At 39.1% G+C, this 22,691-nt stretch overlaps 1 protein-coding gene across 1 annotated transcript; it reads left to right on the top strand.

Moving 5' to 3' along the window:
* Positions 1–2,451: 2,451 nt before the first annotated feature.
* Positions 2,452–21,460, top strand: EIF2S3 (eukaryotic translation initiation factor 2 subunit gamma). The gene is made up of 12 exons (XM_037512601.2): positions 2,452–2,575; positions 3,157–3,220; positions 4,503–4,630; positions 4,720–4,841; positions 6,698–6,792; positions 8,057–8,215; positions 9,454–9,588; positions 10,695–10,789; positions 11,156–11,300; positions 12,587–12,756; positions 12,947–13,119; positions 17,132–21,460. Exons 1-12 carry the CDS (start codon positions 2,507–2,509, stop codon positions 17,193–17,195), a joined length of 1,419 nt encoding a protein of 472 aa, XP_037368498.1. The 5' UTR covers positions 2,452–2,506; the 3' UTR covers positions 17,196–21,460.
* Positions 21,461–22,691: the final 1,231 nt, after the last annotated feature.

Raw genomic sequence — 22,691 nt, 5'->3', positions numbered from 1 at the left:
AATTTAAGAAAAGAGAGACTATCAAGCCTAGTAAAGATGTGGAGAAAACTGGAGACCTCATACATTACTCTTGGGAACGTAAAATGATGCAGCTACTTTGAACAAACAGTTTGGCTGTTCCTCAAAATGTTAAACATAGATTTCCACAGGACTCAGCAATTTCACAACTGGATATTTACCAAGAGAAATGAAACATGTTTTCATAAAAACTCGTACACAAATGTTCACAGCAGCATTATTCACAGTAACAAAAACTTGTGCATGAACGTTCATAGCTGTATTTTTCACAATAGCCAGAATGTGAAAGCAATGAAAATACCATCAATGGGCGAGGAGAGCAAGAAAACATGTTATGTTCTTACAATAGAATTACATTCAATAATAAAAAGGAAAGCTACTACTGATAGAAACTACAACGTGGATGAACCTCAAAACCATTATGCTAAGTGAAAGAAGCCAGATGCAAAGACCACACATTGTGTGATTCTAATTAAATACTATGTCCAGAAAAGGCAAAGCTATAGAGACAGAAAAATCATAAATGGTTGCTTGGGACTAGAGGTGGGAACAGGGATGTAAACGGACATGAGGGATCTCTAAGGGGTGATGGAAATATTCAAAATCTAGGTTGTGGTTATGGTTGCACAACCCTGTGAATTTATTAAAAATCATCGAATGGTGTATTTAAAATGGATGAATGCTATGGTATGCAAATTTTACTTCAATGAAGCACATTTTTAAAGAAGTAAACTTGTAACTGGCATTGAAATCCAGCTGTTACTAGCTATGGAATTGTGTGCATGTCTGATCTTTTTGGGACTCGGTTTCCTCACTTGTAAAATGATTGTTGAGGATTAAAGGTAATACTTGTTAAGTTGGTGCCAGTATTTGTGAGCTATTATTCCTATTAATAACTTACTTCTTGTGACTTTTTACTTTCAATAAAAGCTTCTGGCAATGAAGCATATTGTGTTCTATTTTTTATCAATGAATTTTATTTTTATTGAGATACAATTCAAATAAGATTTACCCTTTTAAACTGCCCAATTTACTGGATTTTAGTATATTCATAAAGATGTGCAAGCATCACTACTATGTAATTCCACAATATTTTTTATCACCTTAATGGATTTTATGAATTGGCTGGTTTAAATTCTAAATTCTAAACTATTTAAATTCTACATGTCTACAAACTTATAAATTTATAAGTTCTAAATTTGGGGACTAAATCCCATGGAAAATACAGTGTACAATTTCCAGCAATGAATGCATTTGTTTAAACATAACTTTCTATTTTCAGTAAACTATTGTACCTAAAGCTTAAGTGACATGAAACGTTCATTTTCGTCTTACTCAATGAACACACGTAAACTAAATTCTTATTCTCCTGTCCTTACATTTTTTCCCTGGTTAGAACCAAATACTTAGTCAATGACAAATACTTAGTCATTTGTAAAGTATGGGAAAGCATGGAGAAAACCAAAAATTACCCAACCTTTTTCACCACACATCATTGCCATATAACATCACAATAGTTTCAGGTGTACAATATAATGATTCCGTTATATTTGTATAAACTGCAAAACAATCACCAGGGTTCCAATTTTTTGTGATAAATTTTAAGATCGACCCCCTTTCAATTTCTTTAACACACGATGAAAGGGGCTTAAAAAGTTTCAAAAAATCTTTAAATTTTCAGATATCGATTTACTAGTAATTTTTCCATTAGAGTGGTAGGTTTTCTTGCATCGGCTTTTAAAAAAATCCCTAACTTTGCGCGTTCTTAAAACGTCTAGTTTCTATAGTTTGCAAACTCCATTTTGAGAGCCGTCTGGCGCCACCACAGACCACCTCCCAGCTTCCAGAAACCTCTCCGTGAGAAAAAGTTAGGGACTTCACTTTTACTATCCCTGAGCCCTGCCCTAACCTCCGCGTGAGGGCGCCCTCCCTGCCGCCGCCAGGGGACGCGCGGCGACGTGAGCGTGGCTCAGCGTGAGACCCGTTCCCAGGCAAGAGCCGTAAACAGAGGGCAGGACCCTGCGCGGACCTCGCCTTACTAAATTACGGAACTCGGTGAAGAAGGACGTTCCACTTTCCGTCCCCACACCCCAGCTAAGATTCCCAGGTTCCGGGAGACTCTTCCGGCCATCCCCACGGGAAACGGAAATGACTTTTCCCTTGCCAGCGCGCGCGTGGGGCTGCCCGACCCGCCGAGCTGGGGGCCTTCGGCGGGGCTGCCCTCTGCGTTGCCTGCACACTCGGCTACCAGGGGCGCGGCTAAAAGGCCCCGAAACGTTGCCCCGTATTTTCCACTCAGCCTACCGGCAGCACTCTGCAAACCCAAGCGGAGAGACGTCCGAGCAGTGAGGCTCCTGCCGCGCCAGTCATTCTCCTTTCCCAGGCCCTGCCCTGGGCGGCCTTCCCGCCTCCACGTCTCCGCCTCTCAGCAGGGGGCCCGAGTTCGGTCAGGCAGCAGCCCAGGCCACTTCCTTCCTCTCTGGGCAACATGGCGGGGGGCGAGGGTGGAGTGACTCTCGGGCAGCCTCACCTTTCCCGCCAGGATCTCGCTACTTTGGTAAGGTTTCCTAGCCGGGGGGTTATGAAGTGAGCTTTGGAGTGGCGATGGCCGCGATTTCTGGGGAGTTTTGAGTCGAAGCAAGGCTGGGCTGCGGGAGCATGTGTTAGTGAGCGCCAGGGTCCGGCTCCCTAAGCCAGGCTCGGGCCTCCTCCAATACCTCCGGCCGTCCCCGAGCCGAGCGTAGGGATGTGAAGGGACACCCCGACCCCCCCCCAGAGGTTTCGGTTGGAAAGTCATGGTGTTAAATGCCATTAAGATTTTCACTTGGGGAGATCTGGGAAGGATCTGTGTACTCTGTCCTCAATACTAACGCTGTCAAAGTTGGGGGGGGCGGGCGGGCGGGCGAGCGATTCGGGGCTTCACATTTCCCATAATGAATGGAGGTGTAGTTTTGTGTAAAGATGTAGGACTCCGAGGGCTTCCCAGTCATCAAGGTACAAAGTTGCTTACCCAGGACATGCGCTTTTGAAGTAGAAGGTGTTTAGTTGGACACAAACTGTAGGTAGTATTGTAAAATCATAAGAAAAGTTGTGATTTGCCTTAGTTCTGCTATTTAAAATTAAAATTTGTTTTTGCAGGATGTGACCAAGTTGACGCCACTTTCACACGAAGTTATCAGCAGACAAGCTACAATTAACATAGGTAAGATAAAAATAACGTGGAGGCCTGGCTTGAGCTGTGGCAAATGATTTTTTTTTTCTTTTCTGGCAAGTAATTTTAATCTCTCCTTGTGTGGTTGCCAATACTTTAAGATAATGTAGATATTCAAGAAATAGTAAGGAACTAGTTATACATGAAAGTGTAGTCTTAGGTATTCAAGGAATACTTCTTTAGCATGTGTGGGCATAGCACCGGCTAGATTTTTTTGGCAAGCACAATGTGTGTTGCCCATGCCTAGTTTATAGACTAGGTGAGAAGAAAAGATAGAAGTAAGAAAAAGGTAGTAACATAAGGCAATTATTTAAGCAGAAGTTTAAAGAAGAGGTGTACTGGCCATACAAGGGTTATGGCAAGGGCAGAGTTTGTGAAAATTTTATTTGATATATAAGCTGTTATTAAGGAGATTATTTTCCCCCTTAATTGGCACCTGCAACTTTAGAGGAGAAGTTATGTTGACCGAATGTAAATTTTGGATATTTGAGAATGTGTACAAGCAGCACAGTAAAACATAGTTGAAAGTAAGGCGTTACCATGAGGCTAATAAAAAGTTATAAGATATATTTATTCTTGACAGCATTACTGTAATTAAACTTGGATTCCTTTTCATTGTATCATGGCTCTCAGTACCTATTTATTTCTCTTGGGAAATGCTGGAAAGTTTCCTAATATACAAGATTATCAGTGCTTGTTTTAAAGGAAGGGAACCTTTTCTGTGATTAAAAGCATAAGATAAAGAACTTTTATTACTGTGAGTGGTTTTTAAGCAAATATTTTCGCTTATGTGGACAATTCCCTTCAGTTGTGTTTCAGAATAAGTTTTTTTTTTTGTTTTTTTTTTTAAAGATTCATTCGTTTATGCATATAAGAGCTGGGGTACAGGCCAGAGATGTGGGGTGGGGGGTGAGAGGAACCACCAGAGACAGTGGGGAGCAGAACAGGTAGACTGACCAAAACACATTGCTGAGGGGAGCAGCGGGTGGGACAGGAGAGGTCTGCTTCGCCATGTGGATTGCGCTCTGGCCGTCTGGGGATCGAACTCATGCTGCAGAGGCTGCAGATTGCTTCAGAGTGTGGTGCTTAACCCCTTGCGCCACCAGGGAGGGCCCCGGAATAAGTTTTTAGTAGGGAAAAAAAGGTCGGAGAAAAATTGAAGTTGTTGGTTTTTAATGATATTTGTAGTGAAACATGGCTTTGGGTTTTCTATTCTTTTTGAAAAAATACTTGGGGTAATTGAATACACGTAAAATTTTTGTGCTTTGTCTAGGTACAATTGGTCATGTAGCTCATGGGAAGTCCACAGTTGTCAAAGCTATTTCCGGAGTTCACACTGTCCGGTTCAAAAATGAACTAGAAAGAAACATTACAATCAAACTTGGATATGCCAACGCTAAGGTAAGCTATATACTGTGGAACTGGAAACAAACTTTAACAGTATGCAAATAACAAATCCAAATCTTTTGTTCTTTCATTGAAACGTTTAGATTTACAAACTTGATGACCCAAGTTGTCCTCGTCCAGAATGTTACAGATCTTGTGGAAGTAGCACACCTGATGAGTTTCCTACAGACATTCCAGGGACCAAAGGGAACTTTAAATTAGTCAGGTAACTTCTTTTGTGTTGAATACACTTTACACTTTATATTTTATTATCTTGTGATTTGTGCTTTTTGGGATATTTAACTGAGATAATAAACAGTGAATGTAATTACTGAATTTTATTTTTCCATGTTATTTTTTGTTTGTAATGACAATAGTTGAAAAGTCAAGTATTTAACCTTTGTTAAGCTACTTACGTGCAAATTCTGCAAAGGAAAAGTATCATGAGGGGAATGGAATGGAGGGGATTTTCTTGCTCAGGCTTTGAAAATTTCTTTTGAATAGTATTGTTTCTGTGTCTCAGATAGGAGAGGAACAAAACCATCCTTGATTATGTCAAACACATGGTCTTGTTGCTCATCTCTTTTCTGAGTATGATTGCATATCCTGGTTTTTGATCAGAGAATACTGATATCTACCTAGTGATGTTTTGGGGGGATGAGGATGCCCTACAAGGAAATTTTAGCTTGGGCAGAACTGGGACTGCCCAAAATTTAAGGTGGGAGGGTTTGGGAGGAGTTACTAAAACAAAAGCACATTAATCAAGATAAATGGTATTTTAATGCAGTGTTTGTTTTTTTTTTAATTCACACAAAGAAATGACAATACCATTTTTAAAAATAAAAACAGGCTCAGTATTACAGATTTTTTTTCTCTCAGTATCACTGTTTTGGGCTTGACTTGGCATTGTTACTGATCCTATTTCATTTACTATTTTGATATTCCTGTGATTTTTTTTTTTGGCAATTTTGATCTTTTTAAATATTAAACTTAAATATTAGTTATTCTGGATACTGACTTTTTTGGCACCCCCTTAAATTTTGTACCTGAGACAAGTGCCTCTTTGGCTTTATCATGGTTTTAGGTCCTGATCAGGAATCAACAAACTTTGCTATAAAGATCCAGAGAGTGAATGTTTCTGGCTCTGCAGGCCATGGGTGCTCAGTGCAGCGACTCATCTCTGCTCTTGTGATAGGAAAGCAGATGTAGACCGTGTGTGACTGGGTATGGCAGTGGGTCACATTTCACCAAAGTACAGTGGTTTTCTCCTGTTTTAGATCATGACGGGATAAGCAGACTTTTTTTTTTAAATAATGATTTGGAATGAGTAGCATGGTTTCACTAAAAGAGTAATGCCCTCTCCAGCTCCCATTAACAATTCTAGCTTTTTTAAGGTGTTAAGGAAATTTTTGGCAAAATTATGTTTTTAGATGAAGATGCCCATTCTATTAATGCTGTTTTTGCTTTCAACTACATAACATTTCTAATATATACTTTTCTTTGATTGGATTTGAGAATTTCTGGCTCTTGAGTTAATTCTTTTTTTTTTTTTTTTTTTTTTAAAGATGTATTATGCATACAAGAGCTGGGGTGTAGACCAGAGGTGTGGAGGAGGGGATTCACCAGAAACAGAGTGGAGAGCAGAACAGGCAGACAGACTGAAACACACTGCTGAGGGGAGCAGTGGGTGAGGCAGGAGAGGTTTGCCTCGCCATATGGGTCAGCTCCCTTGGCTGGGGATCTAACTCATGCTGCAGTGGGTGGTGATAGCTTGCTAGCGCTGACTTAACCCCTGCACCACCAGGGAGGCCCTCTTGAGTTATTTCTGCGCAAACCTCATTTCATTTGCTTTATAATGATCTACAGTGTTTTTACTTAGTTGATAAGTAATCTTATGTCTAAGATCTAGAAATACCAATTCTGTAACCACTTGGCTTTATAGCAATTAAGAAGTATTTCCTTATTCCATGTTCATAAGGAGTATTCACATTGTATTTTTAAAGTGATTTTAGGAAATCTATAACTTGCACATTTAAGAGTATCAATTGATCTTAGAGCTGATAGTTATTTCTCTATTATTAGACATGTTTCCTTTGTTGACTGTCCTGGTCACGATATTTTGATGGCTACTATGCTGAACGGTGCAGCAGTGATGGATGCAGCTCTTCTGTTAATAGGTAAACACATCAAAATTGGTTTGGATAAATCACTGTGGAACAAATCTTAGATGGAATACTTAAAGGAGATCTAAGGCTTTAAGGTCCATGTTCACTACCCAAGTGTGATGTGAACAGGATCTAACAGATCATCCAGGATGATGTCCCCTCCTACAAACTGTCACAAAATGCTAAACAAGATTGATCAGGGGATGATGTCTTGTGAGAATTCTTATGTTGGTATCAAAAAAAAAAAAAAAAGACAAAAATCTGCTAAAGGTGGATTTTTCCTGTTTAAATTTCATGAAATTTATTTCTTTTGTTTTAAATTTACTTGTGAGTGTGTTTTTCCCCCATCTGTATTATCCACAGCCACACTGACATGTAATGGTTTTATTTAGATGCACATTTCATTCATAATAAGGAGTGGAGGCTAGACCTGAATCAGGGTTTTCAAGACTAGACTTGTGCTGCCTTCCTTTTGTGATCTGTCAAGAGACTTTTACTGCAATGGGATAAAATTTTTAAAAGCACGCTGAGTGGATATAATAGAGGATATCTGAACATCACTGCCTGGGGAGGATGGTCCTTGGAGGGCTCAGCAAAACATTCCTATTTCTACACTGTTATGTTCACAGTTAGTATTCTTCCCTCCCTTTGTTGAGGATTTGCCTCTGATGATAGTTGAAATTCATCAACTGGATTAATTATCTTCCCTCTTACTCTGTTTGTCAGGAGCTTGACGCGCCAGAGCATCTCTAAGACTAGGCAGAGCAAGAGTACCACACTTAAGGGCAGATTCAGAAAAGCCAGACTTGTTGTTTCTAAGCTTCTTGTTTAGGACTAGGAATGGGAGCCAAAAAGATCCTGAGGCTCCAGGGAACCCAGACACAGATGAAGCAGGGCAAGAGATGGAGACTTGGTGATGATATGTAGTCTTGCTTTGAGTAGCTAGGGCATTCAAAAATTGCTTTCATTAGATACCAGCTAATTTTTTTTTTTTGGTCTTAAACTACACATAACATAAAATTTACCATTATAGCCATTTAAAATGTACAGTCCAGTGTAAGTACATTGACAGTGTCCTACAAACAGCATTACTATCTAGTTCCAGAACTTTTTCATCCCCCAAAAGGTAACAGGTAACTCCGTGTCCATTAGGCAGTCATTCCATATTCCTCCTATCCCCAGCCCCTTGCAGCCACTAATCTACTTTCTATCTCTATGAATTTGCCTATTTTGGATATTTCCAGCTGATTGTCTTGCATCTTTTCTACTCATCTAGCTGGTAATGAATCTTGTCCGCAACCTCAGACTTCGGAACATTTGGCTGCTATAGAAATCATGAAACTAAAGCATATTTTGATTCTACAAAATAAAATTGATTTGGTAAAAGAAAGCCAGGCTAAAGAACAATATGAACAGATCCTTGCATTTGTACAAGGTAAGCCATAATGTTTAAGAAACCTGTGAGTAACTTTAAGAGGTTTTTAATCCAGACATCAGATGTTAAATTAGCTTCTAATATAAATTACCTAAAACTGGGTACATTTATGGATTTTAAGCCTTATTTCTCTATCCATTCCTTGTTAGCCACCTAATATAACTAGTGAAATCTACATGTATGAATTTGATAAAGTAATGTTTTTGTTAACTGAAAGAACTGAAATTATGTTCTGGAAACTCAGTTTTTTTTTTTTTTTTAATTTATTTATGCATACTAGAACTGGGGTATAGGCCAGAGGTACGGGCAGTGAGGATTCACCAGAGACAGAGTGGGGAACAAAACAGGCAGAGTGACTGAAATACACTGCTGAGGGGAGCAGCAGGCGAGTCAGGAGAGGTCTGCTGCACCATGTGGGTAGCTCCCTGGCCAGGGATTGAACTCATGATGCAGTGGCTGCAGATAGCTTCATAGGTTGCATCTTAACCCCTTGTGCCACCAGGGAGGCCCCCTAGAAACTCAGATTTTAAGGAAATCCTCAGTGATAGGAAAAAATGGAAACATTCAAAAGAAAAAAAAAGTTAAGCTTTCCATGCTTCTTATTGAATAATTTGAGATTTGGAGCTGACAATTATTTAATCTTTAGTGTACAACATTGTGTTTTTCATTTCAAGGGAACATGATGTATCTTATTGTTGACATTTATTTGATGCTCTTAGCCTTGATTTTCTTGTTACAAAGATAGACTTCCTGTGAGCCCAGTTCTATCATGAGGAAAAGGAATGTCATTTTGATTAATTATGTTTGCTCCATTTCTTTTACATTGACATAAAATTACTAAGGAGCAAATATATGCTCTAGGAGTCTTTCGTTAGTAAAGAATCAGTGATTTTATCCTGACTTTTATTGGGAGGTTATTTACATGTTATTAGAAATCTTTCAACTAGTAAAATGCTCTTTCCCAGATATGTTAGTATTTTATTCCTTTAAACAATTTTCATTTTGGTATATTAGTATAATTTAACAATTTTTCTCTTAAAGGAAATAGTGTCCGTTTTGAGGAATAAAAAACATTGAATATTGCCACCTTCTCTAAACAGAATTCTCCTTTCTACCTTTAGTGGCATTTGTGTAGGAGTATTAAGCATCTGTTTAGTAATCCTCACTGTTTCACATGATCCATATAAAATAAGGTCTAAAGCTGAAGAATTTTGATCTCTCTGAACGTTGTCTTACAGGTACAGTAGCAGAAGGAGCTCCGATTATACCAATTTCTGCTCAACTGAAATACAATATAGAAGTTGTCTGTGAGTACATAGTAAAGAAAATTCCAGTGCCCCCAAGAGACTTTACTTCAGAACCCCGACTTATTGGTAAGTGATAGGACTTGTCTTTAACAATTTGATCTTTTTTGTATTGGTGATTCTCCTCTGTAAGGGTGTTTGTTAATATTTTTCCTTTCTGCAGAGGTGATAAAAAGTGACAGTCTTCATAAAAGTTTTGTTTGAAATTATTTCTGAGAATATGTTTGCAGTGCTAGATTGCATTTACAGGGATGAGGAACAGTATCCTGACTGTAGTAGGAACTTTTAACCTTTTCTGTGCTCATTGCTCAGTATGTGATATGTGATCAAGATGGAGTGATACAGTATTCTGTATGGAATTACACCATTTTAGTCAGAAACAGTTTATTTAGAACTTCCATACACATCTAAGCCCTTCTGGCCTTCTCCTGGGGCCCTTGTGTGCTGTGGGAAGTGTTCTTAAATAAGTCTGGTATATTATTACTACACTGTTGTTATTATCATGTATACACATATACATGTTTCTTGTTTTTCTTTGTAGAAATGGGATCATACTATACATTTTATTTTTGTAACTAGCTTTTTTTTTAAAAAAAGATTTATTTATTTATGTATACAAGAACTGGGACACAGACCAGAGTTGTGGGGGGTGAGAGGATTCACCAGAGACAGAACGGGGAACAAAACAGGCAGATTGACTGAAATACACTGCTGAGGGGAGCAGCGGGCGAGTCAGGAGAGGTCCGCTGTGCCATGTGTTCGATCCTGGCCAGGGATTGAACTCATGTTGCACTGGCTACAGATAGCTTCATAGGTTGCTTCTTAACCCCTTGCGCCACCAGGGAGGCCCAGCTTTTTCTTTTTTTAACCTTAACATTATATGAGGGTTATTTTTCTAGATTGCTACATATGACTCTAACATTGTTTAAGTTGCATGATACCCCATTGTATGGCTGTACCCTAATATGCTTGTCAGTGAACTTTCAAGTTATTTTTAGTTTTCCATCATAAGTAAGACTTTAGTAAACTTAATTGTGCTAGTATTAATTTGTCACAAAATTCCCTATATGGTATAAATCTTATGTGGCTACTATTTTAGGAAAGTTAGCTTAGAAAATAATGTTCTAAAATTAAAATGAACAGAATTGGCTTTAATTTGTTTTGTTTTCTTGTAGTTATTAGATCCTTTGATGTCAACAAACCTGGCTGTGAAGTTGATGACCTTAAGGGGGGTGTAGCTGGTGGTAGTATTCTAAAAGGTGTATTAAAGGTAAACTGGATTTTTGTTTTGTTTTTCTTTTGTCTTAATTAGGAAAATAGTATGAACGCTCCCAATTGAAAAATAAAAGGTTTCATGGTTCTAGTACTTCATATAGATTTCTTTGTTTACTATCATGTCTTTTGAATGTGGCTGACCCCCTAACATGGATTCCTTGTGAGTGTGGAGCACGGTTCATGTAGTCCTTGGTTTGTGTGGTAGATAATTAGCACTGTTGGATGGTTCTGGTTTTGAGGATAGTGGTCTTTGAAGTAGAGAAAAGATTGCCTTTTCAGTTTTGTGGTCATCCATTTTATATGAAAATGTTATTGTTCTTGTCCTACAGTGATTTCTAATCACTGATTTATCTATTTACAGGTGGGCCAGGAGATAGAAGTCAGACCTGGTATTGTTTCCAAAGATAGTGAAGGAAAACTCATGTGTAAACCAATCTTTTCCAAAATTGTATCACTTTTTGCAGAGCATAATGATCTTCAGTATGCTGCTCCAGGGGGTCTGATTGGTAAGAATTTCCTTTTCATCTCTGTGCTTTTAATTTGTGGATATTAATGGTACTTTTCATGGGAACTGGATTACCCAGAAAGAGGTGTTGTAGATTTTTAGTTGCATGTTTTGGTATGTGAATGGGATGGGGCAATATTCTTAGTGTGGGTAAACTTGGACTTTCAGTCAGAGGATGGATGGTTTCATGTGTTTGTAAAGATTATTTTTTAGGCATTAAGAAGACTACATCTTAATACACATCTGCATATAAAGGAACTCCTTTTCATCAATAAGTTTCATGGCCTAGCATTTAGAATGCCCACCTATACTTTTTTAGGGCTGTGTAGTTTTGGGGTAGGGGTGGTTTTTATGTATGTTTTGTAAGAGGAAAATTACCTACAGTGGTCATTCGAATCATGTCAGATCATGTTTACTCTGAGGTGGGAATAATAGAAGATAACTTCCATTGTGTAAGAATTATGAGATTGTTTATGGATTTTTTGGTCCCTTACAACTTAATGTATTACCTGATACTCAGAAAAAGGCAAAAGTACAGTGAGAATTAGTCAGAGGCATTACACCTTTGGAGTCAAGAAGAAATTGGTCAAGAAAGGAGTGTGTCTTTTGGTTCTCTGGTTTTGGGCTATATAGTTCATTTTTCTATTGTATCCTTTTAAGAATTTACTATATATAGTTTCAATCTAAGTTTTGTTTTGTTTTTATAAGCAGAGAAGTCGAAGTGTTATTTAAAGGTTATTTACAGAACCTTTCAAACAAAACTAGAGAAAATAGTGTGATGACTCTCACGTAGCCACCACCTAGGTTCAGCAGTTACCAATACTTTCCATCTTATTTCATCTGCGTATCTTCTTTCTCTTCCTTGAAACACATTAAGCTAAAATATCTTGAAGTCAATCCCAGGAATAATATACGAAGTCTTAGACTGTCTTGTTAATCAGTCTTCAAGAGTAGAAATGGCAGGCAAATATTCTGCAAACCACTCGTGGGTTTTGTACCTTACCAACCTTTGCTAAGAATACTCGGACTCAGTTTTTAGTTAGGTTGTTATCTCTATTTGCCCTTTATTTAGAATTTCAATAAAGAGAATCTTTCTGTTCTCAAATGCCCAACTTTACCTGTGAGTTTTAGTTGTTTCTTCAGATAAAACAGTTTTCAGTCCCTCCTAACTATTATATGAGTATGAAGATATAAATATAGGTTTATGCTGTACTTGTTTGACTAAGGTTTTGGGTAAACAGCTTTATAGAAATTAAAAGTTGAACTATGCGTCTTATTTTATATCAGGAGTTGGAACAAAAATTGACCCCACTTTGTGCCGGGCGGACAGAATGGTGGGGCAGGTACTTGGTGCAGTTGGAGCTTTACCTGAAATCTTCACAGAATTGGAAATCTCCTATTTCCTACTTAGACGGCTTCTGGGTGTACGCACTGAAGGAGATAAAAAAGCCGCAAAGGTAAAGTGCTTTCTGTAATTCCTGATTAAAAAAAAAAATGATAGTGATGTTAAGATTGGATTTGAGGTTCATTCTTTTATAGTTAACATAGATTAAGAAAAAAGAAAAGATGAATGAATAAATTCCCCCTCATTTTGGTACGGCATTTTCTTGATTTGGGGCTTTATTTCCTCCCCGATTATTTCCCTAGGTGCAAAAGCTGTCTAAGAATGAAGTACTCATGGTGAACATAGGATCCCTGTCAACAGGGGGGAGAGTCAGTGCCGTCAAGGCTGATTTGGGCAAAATTGTTCTGACTAATCCCGTGTGCACAGAAGTAGGAGAAAAAATTGCCCTTAGCCGAAGAGTTGAGAAACACTGGCGGTAAGTTTATTAGTCTTTGTCAATATCTAATAAAAACAAAAGCATGATTGATTTCCTTAAATTTGTTCTGGCACATATGCACATGAACACTTTTTCTTGAATGTGATACTCAGCTACACAATTTGTGTGTGTAAAAATTTTTTTTTTTAACCATTTGAGGAGGAGTTGTATAGATCATGCCCCTGTATCTCTTAGATATTTGGGTGTATTTTTCCTAAAAACAAATATATTCTCTTACCTGACCACTTCAAAAAGTTTAACTTAAAAAATACAGAAATCTGCAGTCTACATTCTAGTTTTATTGCTCATTCCAATAATTTCTCCTGTATCCCTCCGGTCTAGGACCATGCATTACATTTAGTTTTCTTTTCTCTCTAACCTCCAATCTGAACAATAGACAATTATGAGCAGCACAAGTTAGTTAACTTTATTTATTTTTTAAAGATTTATTTATTTATGCATACAAGAACTGGGGTACAGGCCAGAAGTGCGGAAGGTGAGAGGATTCACCAGAGACAGAGCAGGGAACAGAACAGGCAGACCGACCGAAATACACTGCTGAGGGGAGCAGCGGGCGAGTCAGGAGAGGTCTGCTGCGCCATGTGGGTTGCTCCCTGGCCAACCGGGGATCGAACTTGTGCTGCAGAGGCTGCGGACAGTTTCTGTCTTAACCCCTTGCACCGCCAGGGATGCCAAGTTAGTGAACTTTATAGTGTGTCCCTCAATTTGGGTTCATCTGATTTTTCCTAAGATTAGATTCAGATTATGTATTCTTGGCTTGAGTACTTACATATGTGCTGATATCTCCTGGGGGAATTAGAGGCAACATAGTAACTGTTCCTCCTCCATGGTGCCATCAAGGTGCTGTCCATTTCCTCCACTCTATAGTACTCTTTTTATCCATATGACTAATAAGCATCCTGTGGGCAGACTCTTCAGACTGTGCCAATAACCTGCCCTCATCAAATCTCATCCCTTTAGATTTAGCATTCACTGGTGATTGTTGTCTGCGTTGAACCTGACTATAGTGGTTGCAAAATGGTGGTTTCGCTCACACATCCTCAATTCCACCACTTCTCATTTATCAGGGATTTGAGATTCTTTCTTCCCCATTGTTTACTTACGTTATAAAATGGACTCGTGGAGTCCTATTTTATTCAATGGTTTATGAATCATTGCTGTTTATTATTATTTATTATTCTTTATTTTGATACCCAGATTGTCTACAGGATTTAGCTAGTAGAGACCCCTCAAGCTGGCTTCTGATCCCTTTGGCATGTCACCATTGTTTCTTTTGAGGATCTTTACTTTCTGGTGCAAGATTTTCCATACTTGTCCTGTACCTCCTCTGTTCCAGTTTTAGAAATGGGCTGTTTTCTCTAAGACACCCTGCTTCCTGTTAGTGGGAAATGGTATTTAAAAATGAAGATCTGGGTGCTAGGTGTGTTCATTGCTCCTAGGATGCTATTGTTTCTCAGCCCTTTGAGTGGCTCAAGCTAGGAATATACATTGTTGACTCCTGAGTTTGTGCTATCCCTGTTTAGTTACTGAATCTATCCTTGCCTTTCTGTTCTGTGTGATCACTATGGCCCATACCACCATCATTTCACACTTAAAAGTTACTGCAAAAGATTCTAAGTTTGCCTCTTCCTTGTTAATTAAGAGTTTGGTCACAATCTATTTTTTTTAATATTTTATTGAATTACCGTTGTTTTATATCCTTGTTAATATTTTGACAGTGTAGGGTTTTTCTCCTCAGATGTGGTCACCGCAGCTCTCCCACCACCAAAGCACTCACAGACTTCCACAACAGTCCATTGTACTCTCCCCCCATCCTAGTTCTCACGCTTCCTTCTTCCCTCCTGGCTGCCACAGTACTGTGGTCAGCTTTCAAGGATTTAAAGTTTGTCTTTGTTGGTCACGATCTTTCTAATAATGTATTTTTATCATGCTGTACGCAGTAATTTGTAGTACTTTTCTGATATTAAAGACCTTTCTAGATGTCTGCTTCAAATATAAACCCACTAAATGAGACTATTTTATGTCCTGGTTGTCTCAGCAATTACTCAGATCACCCTTAGCTCTTTATCCTTCCCTGTTTCCCCTTTTTTTTTTTTTTTTTTAAAGATTTATTTATTTGTTTGTTTGTTTAAACAAGCACTGGGAACAGTCAGAAGCTCGGGAGGGTGAGAGAATTCACCAGAGCCAGAGCAGGGAGCAGAGCAGGCAGAAGGACCTAAGTATACTGCTGAGGGGAGCAGCGGGCGGCAGGAGAGGTCTGCGCGCCATGTGGGACCCTCCTCTGGTGGCCGGGGAGCAGCCGGGGATCGAACCGGTGCAGCAGAGGCTGCAGGCAGCTTCGCAACCCAGCGATCAACCGCTGCGCCACCAGGGAGGCCCCCCTGTTTCCCTTTTTTATTAAAGCTTTCTTGATAACTGTATCCCACGGTGACCTCTAATCACTTCATATTCAGAAGATTCATCTGAATTATTACCTTAATTTGGGGAGAATTAAATGATACTGCTTTGTGGTGACTTAAGTCTATTTAATTTTACTCTTCCATGTGATTATACTATTTGCTATTATAGACATACTAATTTCTGCTGTATTTTAAAATAGGCTTAAATAATACACTTTCAAAACCTCATCGTGGAATGTTTTAGTCTCAGTTAAAATGGTACAGTCACTTTCTAGCTTAGAACAGATTTTAAAACAAATGATCTTGGGCCTCCCCGGTGGCGTAGCGGTTGAGCGCTGGGTTGCGAAGCTGCCCGCAGCCTCTGTAGCACCGGTTCGATCCCCGGCTGCTCCCCGGCCACCGGAGGAGGGTCCCACATGGCGCGCAGACCTCTCCTGCCACCCGCTGCTCCCCTCAGCAGTGTACTTCAGTCCTTCTGCCTGCTCTACTCCTTGCTCTGGCTCTGGTGAATTCTCTCACCCTCCCGCGCTTGTGACTGTACCCAGTGCATGTACAAATAAATAAATAAAAAATACATACCTCTAAAAAAAAAAAAAATGATCTTTTTGTGTTTGCCCACTAATAATACGGGTTCTATCGAAATGAAAATTTAGACTTTGCTTAAAAATTAGCAAGTATGCTAGAATTATTTTTTATGTTATAACTATTAAAAGAAGTTAGAGTCTTGGGCCTCCCTGGTGGCACAAGGGATTAAGACACAACCTATGAAGCTTTCCGCAGCCTCCACAGCACGAGTTCGATCCCCGCCAGGGAGCTACCCACACGGCGCAGCAGATCTCTCCTGACTCACTCTCCGCTCCCCTCAGTGTATTTCGGTCAATCTGCCTGTTCTGTTCCCCACTCTGTCTCTGGTGAATCACTCCCCACAGCTCTGGCTTGTACCCCAGTTCTTGTATGCATAAATAAATAAATCTTTAAAAAAAGAGAGAGAGAAATAAGAGTCTGAATGATCCTTGTTTTCTTTACAGTTATGGTTTTCGCTCATGTTTAGATCAGTTTTGTTCTAGAAGCTACAGCTGAAGTAGCAGTCCAGTCTGCTCATTGATTCGAGCAGGCATTGAAAGAAGGAGTAGAGGTCCCTTTGCTGTTGAGAGTGTTTATAGACTGCATGCTGCACCTAGGGTCATGCTGAAGCTGTTGTGATTTGTTGAGGTACCATGAATGTTATGAAAGCATTTTTCAGAGGAAAAGGATAGCAGATGACATTTAAAAAAAAAAATGAACCTGAGTTGGTATCAGCATGGTTCCATATGTGTTCTGAAAGGCTCTCTAGCGATTCTGAAGAGGTAGTTATATTTTGATAGCGAGGAATAGCATAGTCATAATATCAACCTTTTTGCTATCATTCATTCTGGCTAAGGCCCACCTAGGTGTAAGAATCTTAAGAGGATAGTGTGGGCTTTCTTTATGGAGGCAGCAGGTTTGGGGGAAAAAATTAAATTTAACAGATTGGCAAATAAAAGCAGTTAATATGATTTGTGCTCATGATAATAAAATGGATGTAAAACTCATGATTTCTTTTCATTTTGCAGCTTAATTGGTTGGGGTCAAATAAGAAGAGGAGTGACAATCAAGCCAACAGTAGATGATGATTGAAAAATTCCAGTTAAATAATACATTTGGATGAAGTTGGAATGTCTCTTTTAACAACCTAGGGGTATATTTTCAAAGCAGTACTGTGAAATTAATTTCACAGCTCATTACTTGGTAGTAGTTTTAAGATTATGCTCATGTTTGGTGATGAAAATTTAACCTCTAGTCCTAAAATTATGTCTACAATAAATGTAAAAATTGGTGTGATAATGGAGTAAATCAACATTTTAGCAGAAATTAATCATTCCCAAATGTCTAATTTATACATCAGTGCAGGTTTAGAATGAAACTATTTGCTACAGCCAGCCTTTGCTGTAGTGTATATACCACTGAACCTGTTTAAAATGATATTGTCTTCTTTTTCATGATTGGTCTGGAGTAGCTCCGGGCTTGAAGGACTCTCATACCAGTAAGAACTTGAAGACACAAATTCTCCTTATAGATTAGCTCCGCTTTGCCCCATATTTTATGTTGCTTTATCTTAACTGCTTAATAGATAAGATTATGATATAGATTCTAATATTAGCAATCCTTGGACCTTTCAGAGGTCAAGATGTTATAGGGTAAGCCCCGTGATTTTAAATTTACTCATGTTCCTGTACTTTTCCTGGGCTGTGCTTTTAAATTCTTGTTTATTTTGTTTCAAGACTGTCAGGGCAGTGGTTCTTCACCCAGGCTGACATTCAGATTGCTGCATAAACTTTAAAAAAATGATGGTTTGTAGGAATTCTGATTTAATTCACTTGGGATGGAGCCCAGGTATTAACTCTTTTTAAAACTCTGTTGAGAAATAAGTTGAGGGGGTTGAGGAGTAGGTATGTACCAAATAGTACAGGATCTTACTGAGTTTTATAGTCTGGTAGTGCTCTAATTTTCTTTGCTTAAATTTGCATATAATGTGGAATTTGATAGCACAATCATAATATTGTGCTCTCTGCATTATGGAAGCTGTCTTGTGGAAATGTAGTAGCTGTGGCTATGAGCTATCTAAGTTTTGAGGAAACGTATTAATGTTACATACTTGATTGATTTTTAAGGGTTGTGTTATATCATGAGGAACACATTTAAATAAAGCAAGGTTCTAACCCAAACATTAATTTTTCTATCTAACATCTCCCCATGTGTTTCATAAGTACCTTCTTTATTATTTTTTTTTAAGATTTATTTTTTTACACAAGCACTAGGGTACAAGCCAGAGGCATGGGAGGGTGAGAGAATCCACCAGAGACAGAGCAGGGAGCAGAACAGGCAGAAGGACCAAAATACACTACTGAGGGGAGCAGCAGGCGAGATAGGAGAGGTCTATCACGCCATGTGGGAATCTCCCCGGCCGGGTGGGAATTGAACCAGCGCCGCGTAGGCTGTGGATGCTCAACCTGCTGCACCACCGGGGAGGCCTCATAGGTACCTTCTACTGAAAATTCTGGAGCAACATAAGACCCAAAATTTTGCAGTAGACTAATTTGTTGTAATCAATCTCATGTCAGAACTGAATCCAGAAGTCTCATTTATTTTAAACATCTGCATGAATTTCAGCTGGTTTACAAAGCATTATGCTTAGAATAAATGGGCATACACAACTATGATAATGGACCTTATTTTTGTAGAACTTGAAGTCAGTTTAGTGATTCTCAGCAAAAGATGTACGTGGCTGAGAATCTGCCTGTTATGTAATGTTACTGATGGAAGCATATTACATGTGTAAATCCTGTTGACTCTCCCATCAAGATTATTTCAAAATCTGACCAGATCTCACCATTGCACTGTTTCCAAATTTACTCCATAGCAGTCTGTTCTCGACAAAAGGGTAGCTAGTTACCCTTTTGTAAGAGTACAACTCTGATGACAAATTATAAAGTTAATTTTGAAGAATGGGAGGAATGAGGACAGTTTAGCTGTGACATCATCCAGATAATTTCCAGGCTGTCTTAGAAAACTTTCCTCCCTATTTCTTGCAAAGTTGATGTGTCTGCTTTTTTGCAGCGGGAAGAGAACTTGTAGTAAGAATGTGCCAAGAACTGCACTCATAACATGTCTGTAATTTTATTGCTAGAAGAATATAATAACGGTGGTTTCCAAGGAAATGGATGCTATTTTTTGAAATACATAAAAATTTTAAGAATTACCAAAAATGAAGCAGATAAACGCTAATAATCAAGAAACTGGTTATTAAAAAATGTCCTCAGAAAGTTTCTATAAAGTGATACACATTTGGCCAGTTTTTTCAAGGAATTGATAATTATGCTGTTTGAACTGTTACAGAATATAGGAAAAGAAAGGGGGGAGCAGGGAAGGAAATACCCTAATTCATTCAAAATTTGCTACCCAAACCTGGAGAGACTATTGCAAAACTAAAAAGCCAACTGGAGACCATTCTTACAAATAAAATACATACTAAAGTATTAATAAAGTCCAGTAATAAATTAAAAATATAATGCATTCTTATACATACATGGATGTTTTTTATAGGTGGAAAGAAAAAAAATATGTTGCAAAGATGTATGTGATACAATTCAAAGTTTTTAAAAGATTTATTTATGCATACAAGAGCTGAGGTACAGGCCAGAAGTGCGGCGGGTGAGAGGATTCACCAGAGACAGTGGGGAACAGAACAGGCAGGCTGACTGAAATACACTGCTCAGGGGAGCAGTGGGCGAGTCAGGAGAGGTCTCCTGCGCCATGTGGGCCACCTCCCTGGCTGGGGATTGAACCAGTGCTGCAGGGGCTGTGGACAGCGTCACAGTGCTGCGTCCTAACCCCTTGTACCACCAGGGAGGCCCCAATTCAAAATCTTTAAAACACGAAATGTCGAGAATGAAATCATTAACTTGATGAATATGCTTAGAGAAAGAGCAGAATCATTGTTTTTAATGACGAAACATCGGAGCACAGTAATACCCAGTAACAGTGTAATTCCATTATACTGTAGATGGGATAAAAGTTGGGTAAAATAAGGTGTTGTGAAGTTAATGAAATAGCTAGGGTGAAAATCAGTGATTAGGAAGCAGTCACCAGTTGCATTACACCAGAATTCATGTTATTGTTAGGTTTGTCTATATTCTCATTAAGGTTTAGAACAAGTAAAGAATGTCAGCTGCCACTTCAATTCTGCAACATTGGAACTCTATTGGGAATCGAAGTGACAGCATTATTTATAAGGTATAAGATAATATACATAGAAATGGAATACAGAAACTGAAAATCTTAAGAGAATCCAGGGAGCTGGAAAAGTTCATGATAAATAAGCAAAGATTGCTCATTCACTGAATTTCTGATTAGTATACACAACACACCCACTCACATGAGAAAATGCTATGGCTATAAACTACCCAGGTATAAATAAGAATATGCAAGATACATGTAAATAAAACTAACATTTGCTGAAGGACAAAAAGATGAATGAGAAAAGACTGGATGAGAATACTCAATGTTGTAATGATAACTCATTTTTTCCTATAAATTCAGTGTTAAGAAATTCAGTTTAGTTTTTTAAAGAAATTGCTCTGATAAAAGATTTGGAAATGTAAATTCCTAGGAGGCACAGTATAAGAAGTGGTATTGATGGAGGACTAGATGGATCATCAAAACAAGCTTTACAAGATGCAAAATTTTAGTATATGCTATAGATAGCATCTTATGTCGGGGAATGAAATAGACAGTTTTTTAGTCTAAGTAACTATCCATTTGGGGATAAAAGATCTCTTAAGTCATTTAACATTTCATTTTATTAATAAGAAATTAATTCAGATGAGGAACGCAAAACAAACTCAAAAGCCATTAACGGGAAATGTCAGATCTGCTACATACATAAAGGTTCAAAACTTGGGGCCTCCCTGGTGGCGCAAGGGTTAGGACACAACCTATGAAGCTATCCGCAACCACTGCAGCACGAATTTGATTCCCGGCCAGCCAGGGAACAACCCACATGGTGCAGCAGACCTCTCCTGTCTCCTGGCTGCTCCCCTCAGCAGTGTATTTCAGTCAATCTGCCTGTTCTGTTCTGGCTCTGTCTCTGGCGAATCCTCTCCCCCCACCCCCCAAACCCTGTGCCTCTGGCCTGTGCCCCAGCTCCTGCATGCATGCATAAATCTTAAAAAAAAAAAAAAAGGTTCAAAACTTCGGACCTAAAATACTACAGATTTAAAAGGTAGATTAGGAAAAAATACTTAAAACTTAACATAGTGTAAAAGGTTAATATTCTTAGCACAAATTAGTCAGATCAAAAACAAATGGGAGGGCCTCCCCAGTGGTGCAGCGGTTGAGCGCTGGGTTGCGAAGCTGCCCGCGGCCTCTGCAGCACCAGTTCGATCCCCGGCTGCTCCCCGGCCACCGGAGAAGGGTCCCACATGGCGCGCAGACCTCTCCTGCCGCCCGCTTCTCCCCTCAGGAGTGTACTTCAGTCCTTCTGCCTGCTCTGCTCCTTGCTCTGGCTCTGGTGAATTCTCTCACCCTCCCGTGCTTCTGACTGTACCCAGTGCATGTATAAACAAAACAAACAAACAAATAAAACATGCCTCTATAAAAAACAAAACAAAACAAAAAACAAATGGGACAAAATATTGTCACTTCATGTGCACAAGGACTAGCAGGAAGATTCCTGCAGACTCATGAGCACACCAAATGCCACTGATTTGGGTAGACAGAACTTACGAGCAGTGAAGAGGTCCCAGTGGCAGGTGCAGAGGGGGCATCCCATCTCTGTGGAGCTTCTTGTGTACCTCAGACTCCACAACAGAGAGGGGTTGTACTGTTTTCAGTTACTTAGAAAGTGGGGTCTTGGGTCCTCCCTGGTGGCGCAAAGAGTTTAGTCTCAGCACTATGAAGCTAGAAGCAGCCACTGCAGCATAAGTTCGATCCCCGGCCAGGGAGCTACCCACATGGTGCAGCAGACCTGTCTCGCCTACTGCTCCCCTCAGCAGTGTATTTCAGTAAATTTGCCCCACGCTGTCTATGGTGAATCCTCTCACCTCCCCCCATACACCTCTGGCCTACATCCCAGCTCTTGTATGCAAAAATAAATCTTAAAAAAAGAAAGTGGGGTCTTGCTGAATCAGAAAATGAGTTTTGTGCTGGGCATTTGTATTTTTATACTTGGGTTAGTTCACTGTTCATGAAGCATTAAACATTTCAGTGCTTCCATTTAAGGGGATGTTAACAAACCTTGGGCATCAGGATGATCGTGCTGTATTCTGGGACATAAAGCACCATTATTGAATAATACTATCTGACTTCAGCTATTTGGCAATAGGAAAAATCCATCTAGCAAATAGGCTATTTATAAGAGAAATACAAATATCCAGTACACATTTGTAAATTACTCACCCTATTTAATAAGGAACATGAAAACTAACCAGGCAGTTCATTTTCACTCATTAAAGTTGAAAAGTGTTGCTCACGAGATATTGTTGGTAAGAAGTATAAACCGGCACATTTTTCAAAGAGGATAGTTTGATTATCTATCAAAACCTAAATATCTTACCCTTTGACCCATTATTCCCT

Source organism: Talpa occidentalis, unplaced genomic scaffold (assembly GCF_014898055.3).
Source record: "Talpa occidentalis isolate TD23 unplaced genomic scaffold, MPIMG_talOcc4v2.1 talOcc4.15, whole genome shotgun sequence".
Classification (NCBI taxonomy): Eukaryota; Metazoa; Chordata; class Mammalia; order Eulipotyphla; family Talpidae; genus Talpa; species Talpa occidentalis.
Note: the sequence above shows the minus strand (reverse complement) of the source record. Positions and strands in the feature narration are given on the sequence as shown.

What these genes read in the sequence shown, in the direction of transcription:
- EIF2S3 (XM_037512601.2), top strand. Translation starts at nt 2,507, where the DNA reads ATGGCGGGGGGCGAGGGTGGAGTGACTCTCGGGCAGCCTCACCTTTCC. An exon ending in ACAAGCTACAATTAACATAG is followed by an intron (nt 3,221 to 4,502) that starts GTAAGATAAAAA and finishes TGCTTTGTCTAG; the next exon opens with GTACAATTGGTCATGTAGCT. An exon ending in GAGATAAAAAAGCCGCAAAG is followed by an intron (nt 12,757 to 12,946) that starts GTAAAGTGCTTT and finishes TTATTTCCCTAG; the next exon opens with GTGCAAAAGCTGTCTAAGAA.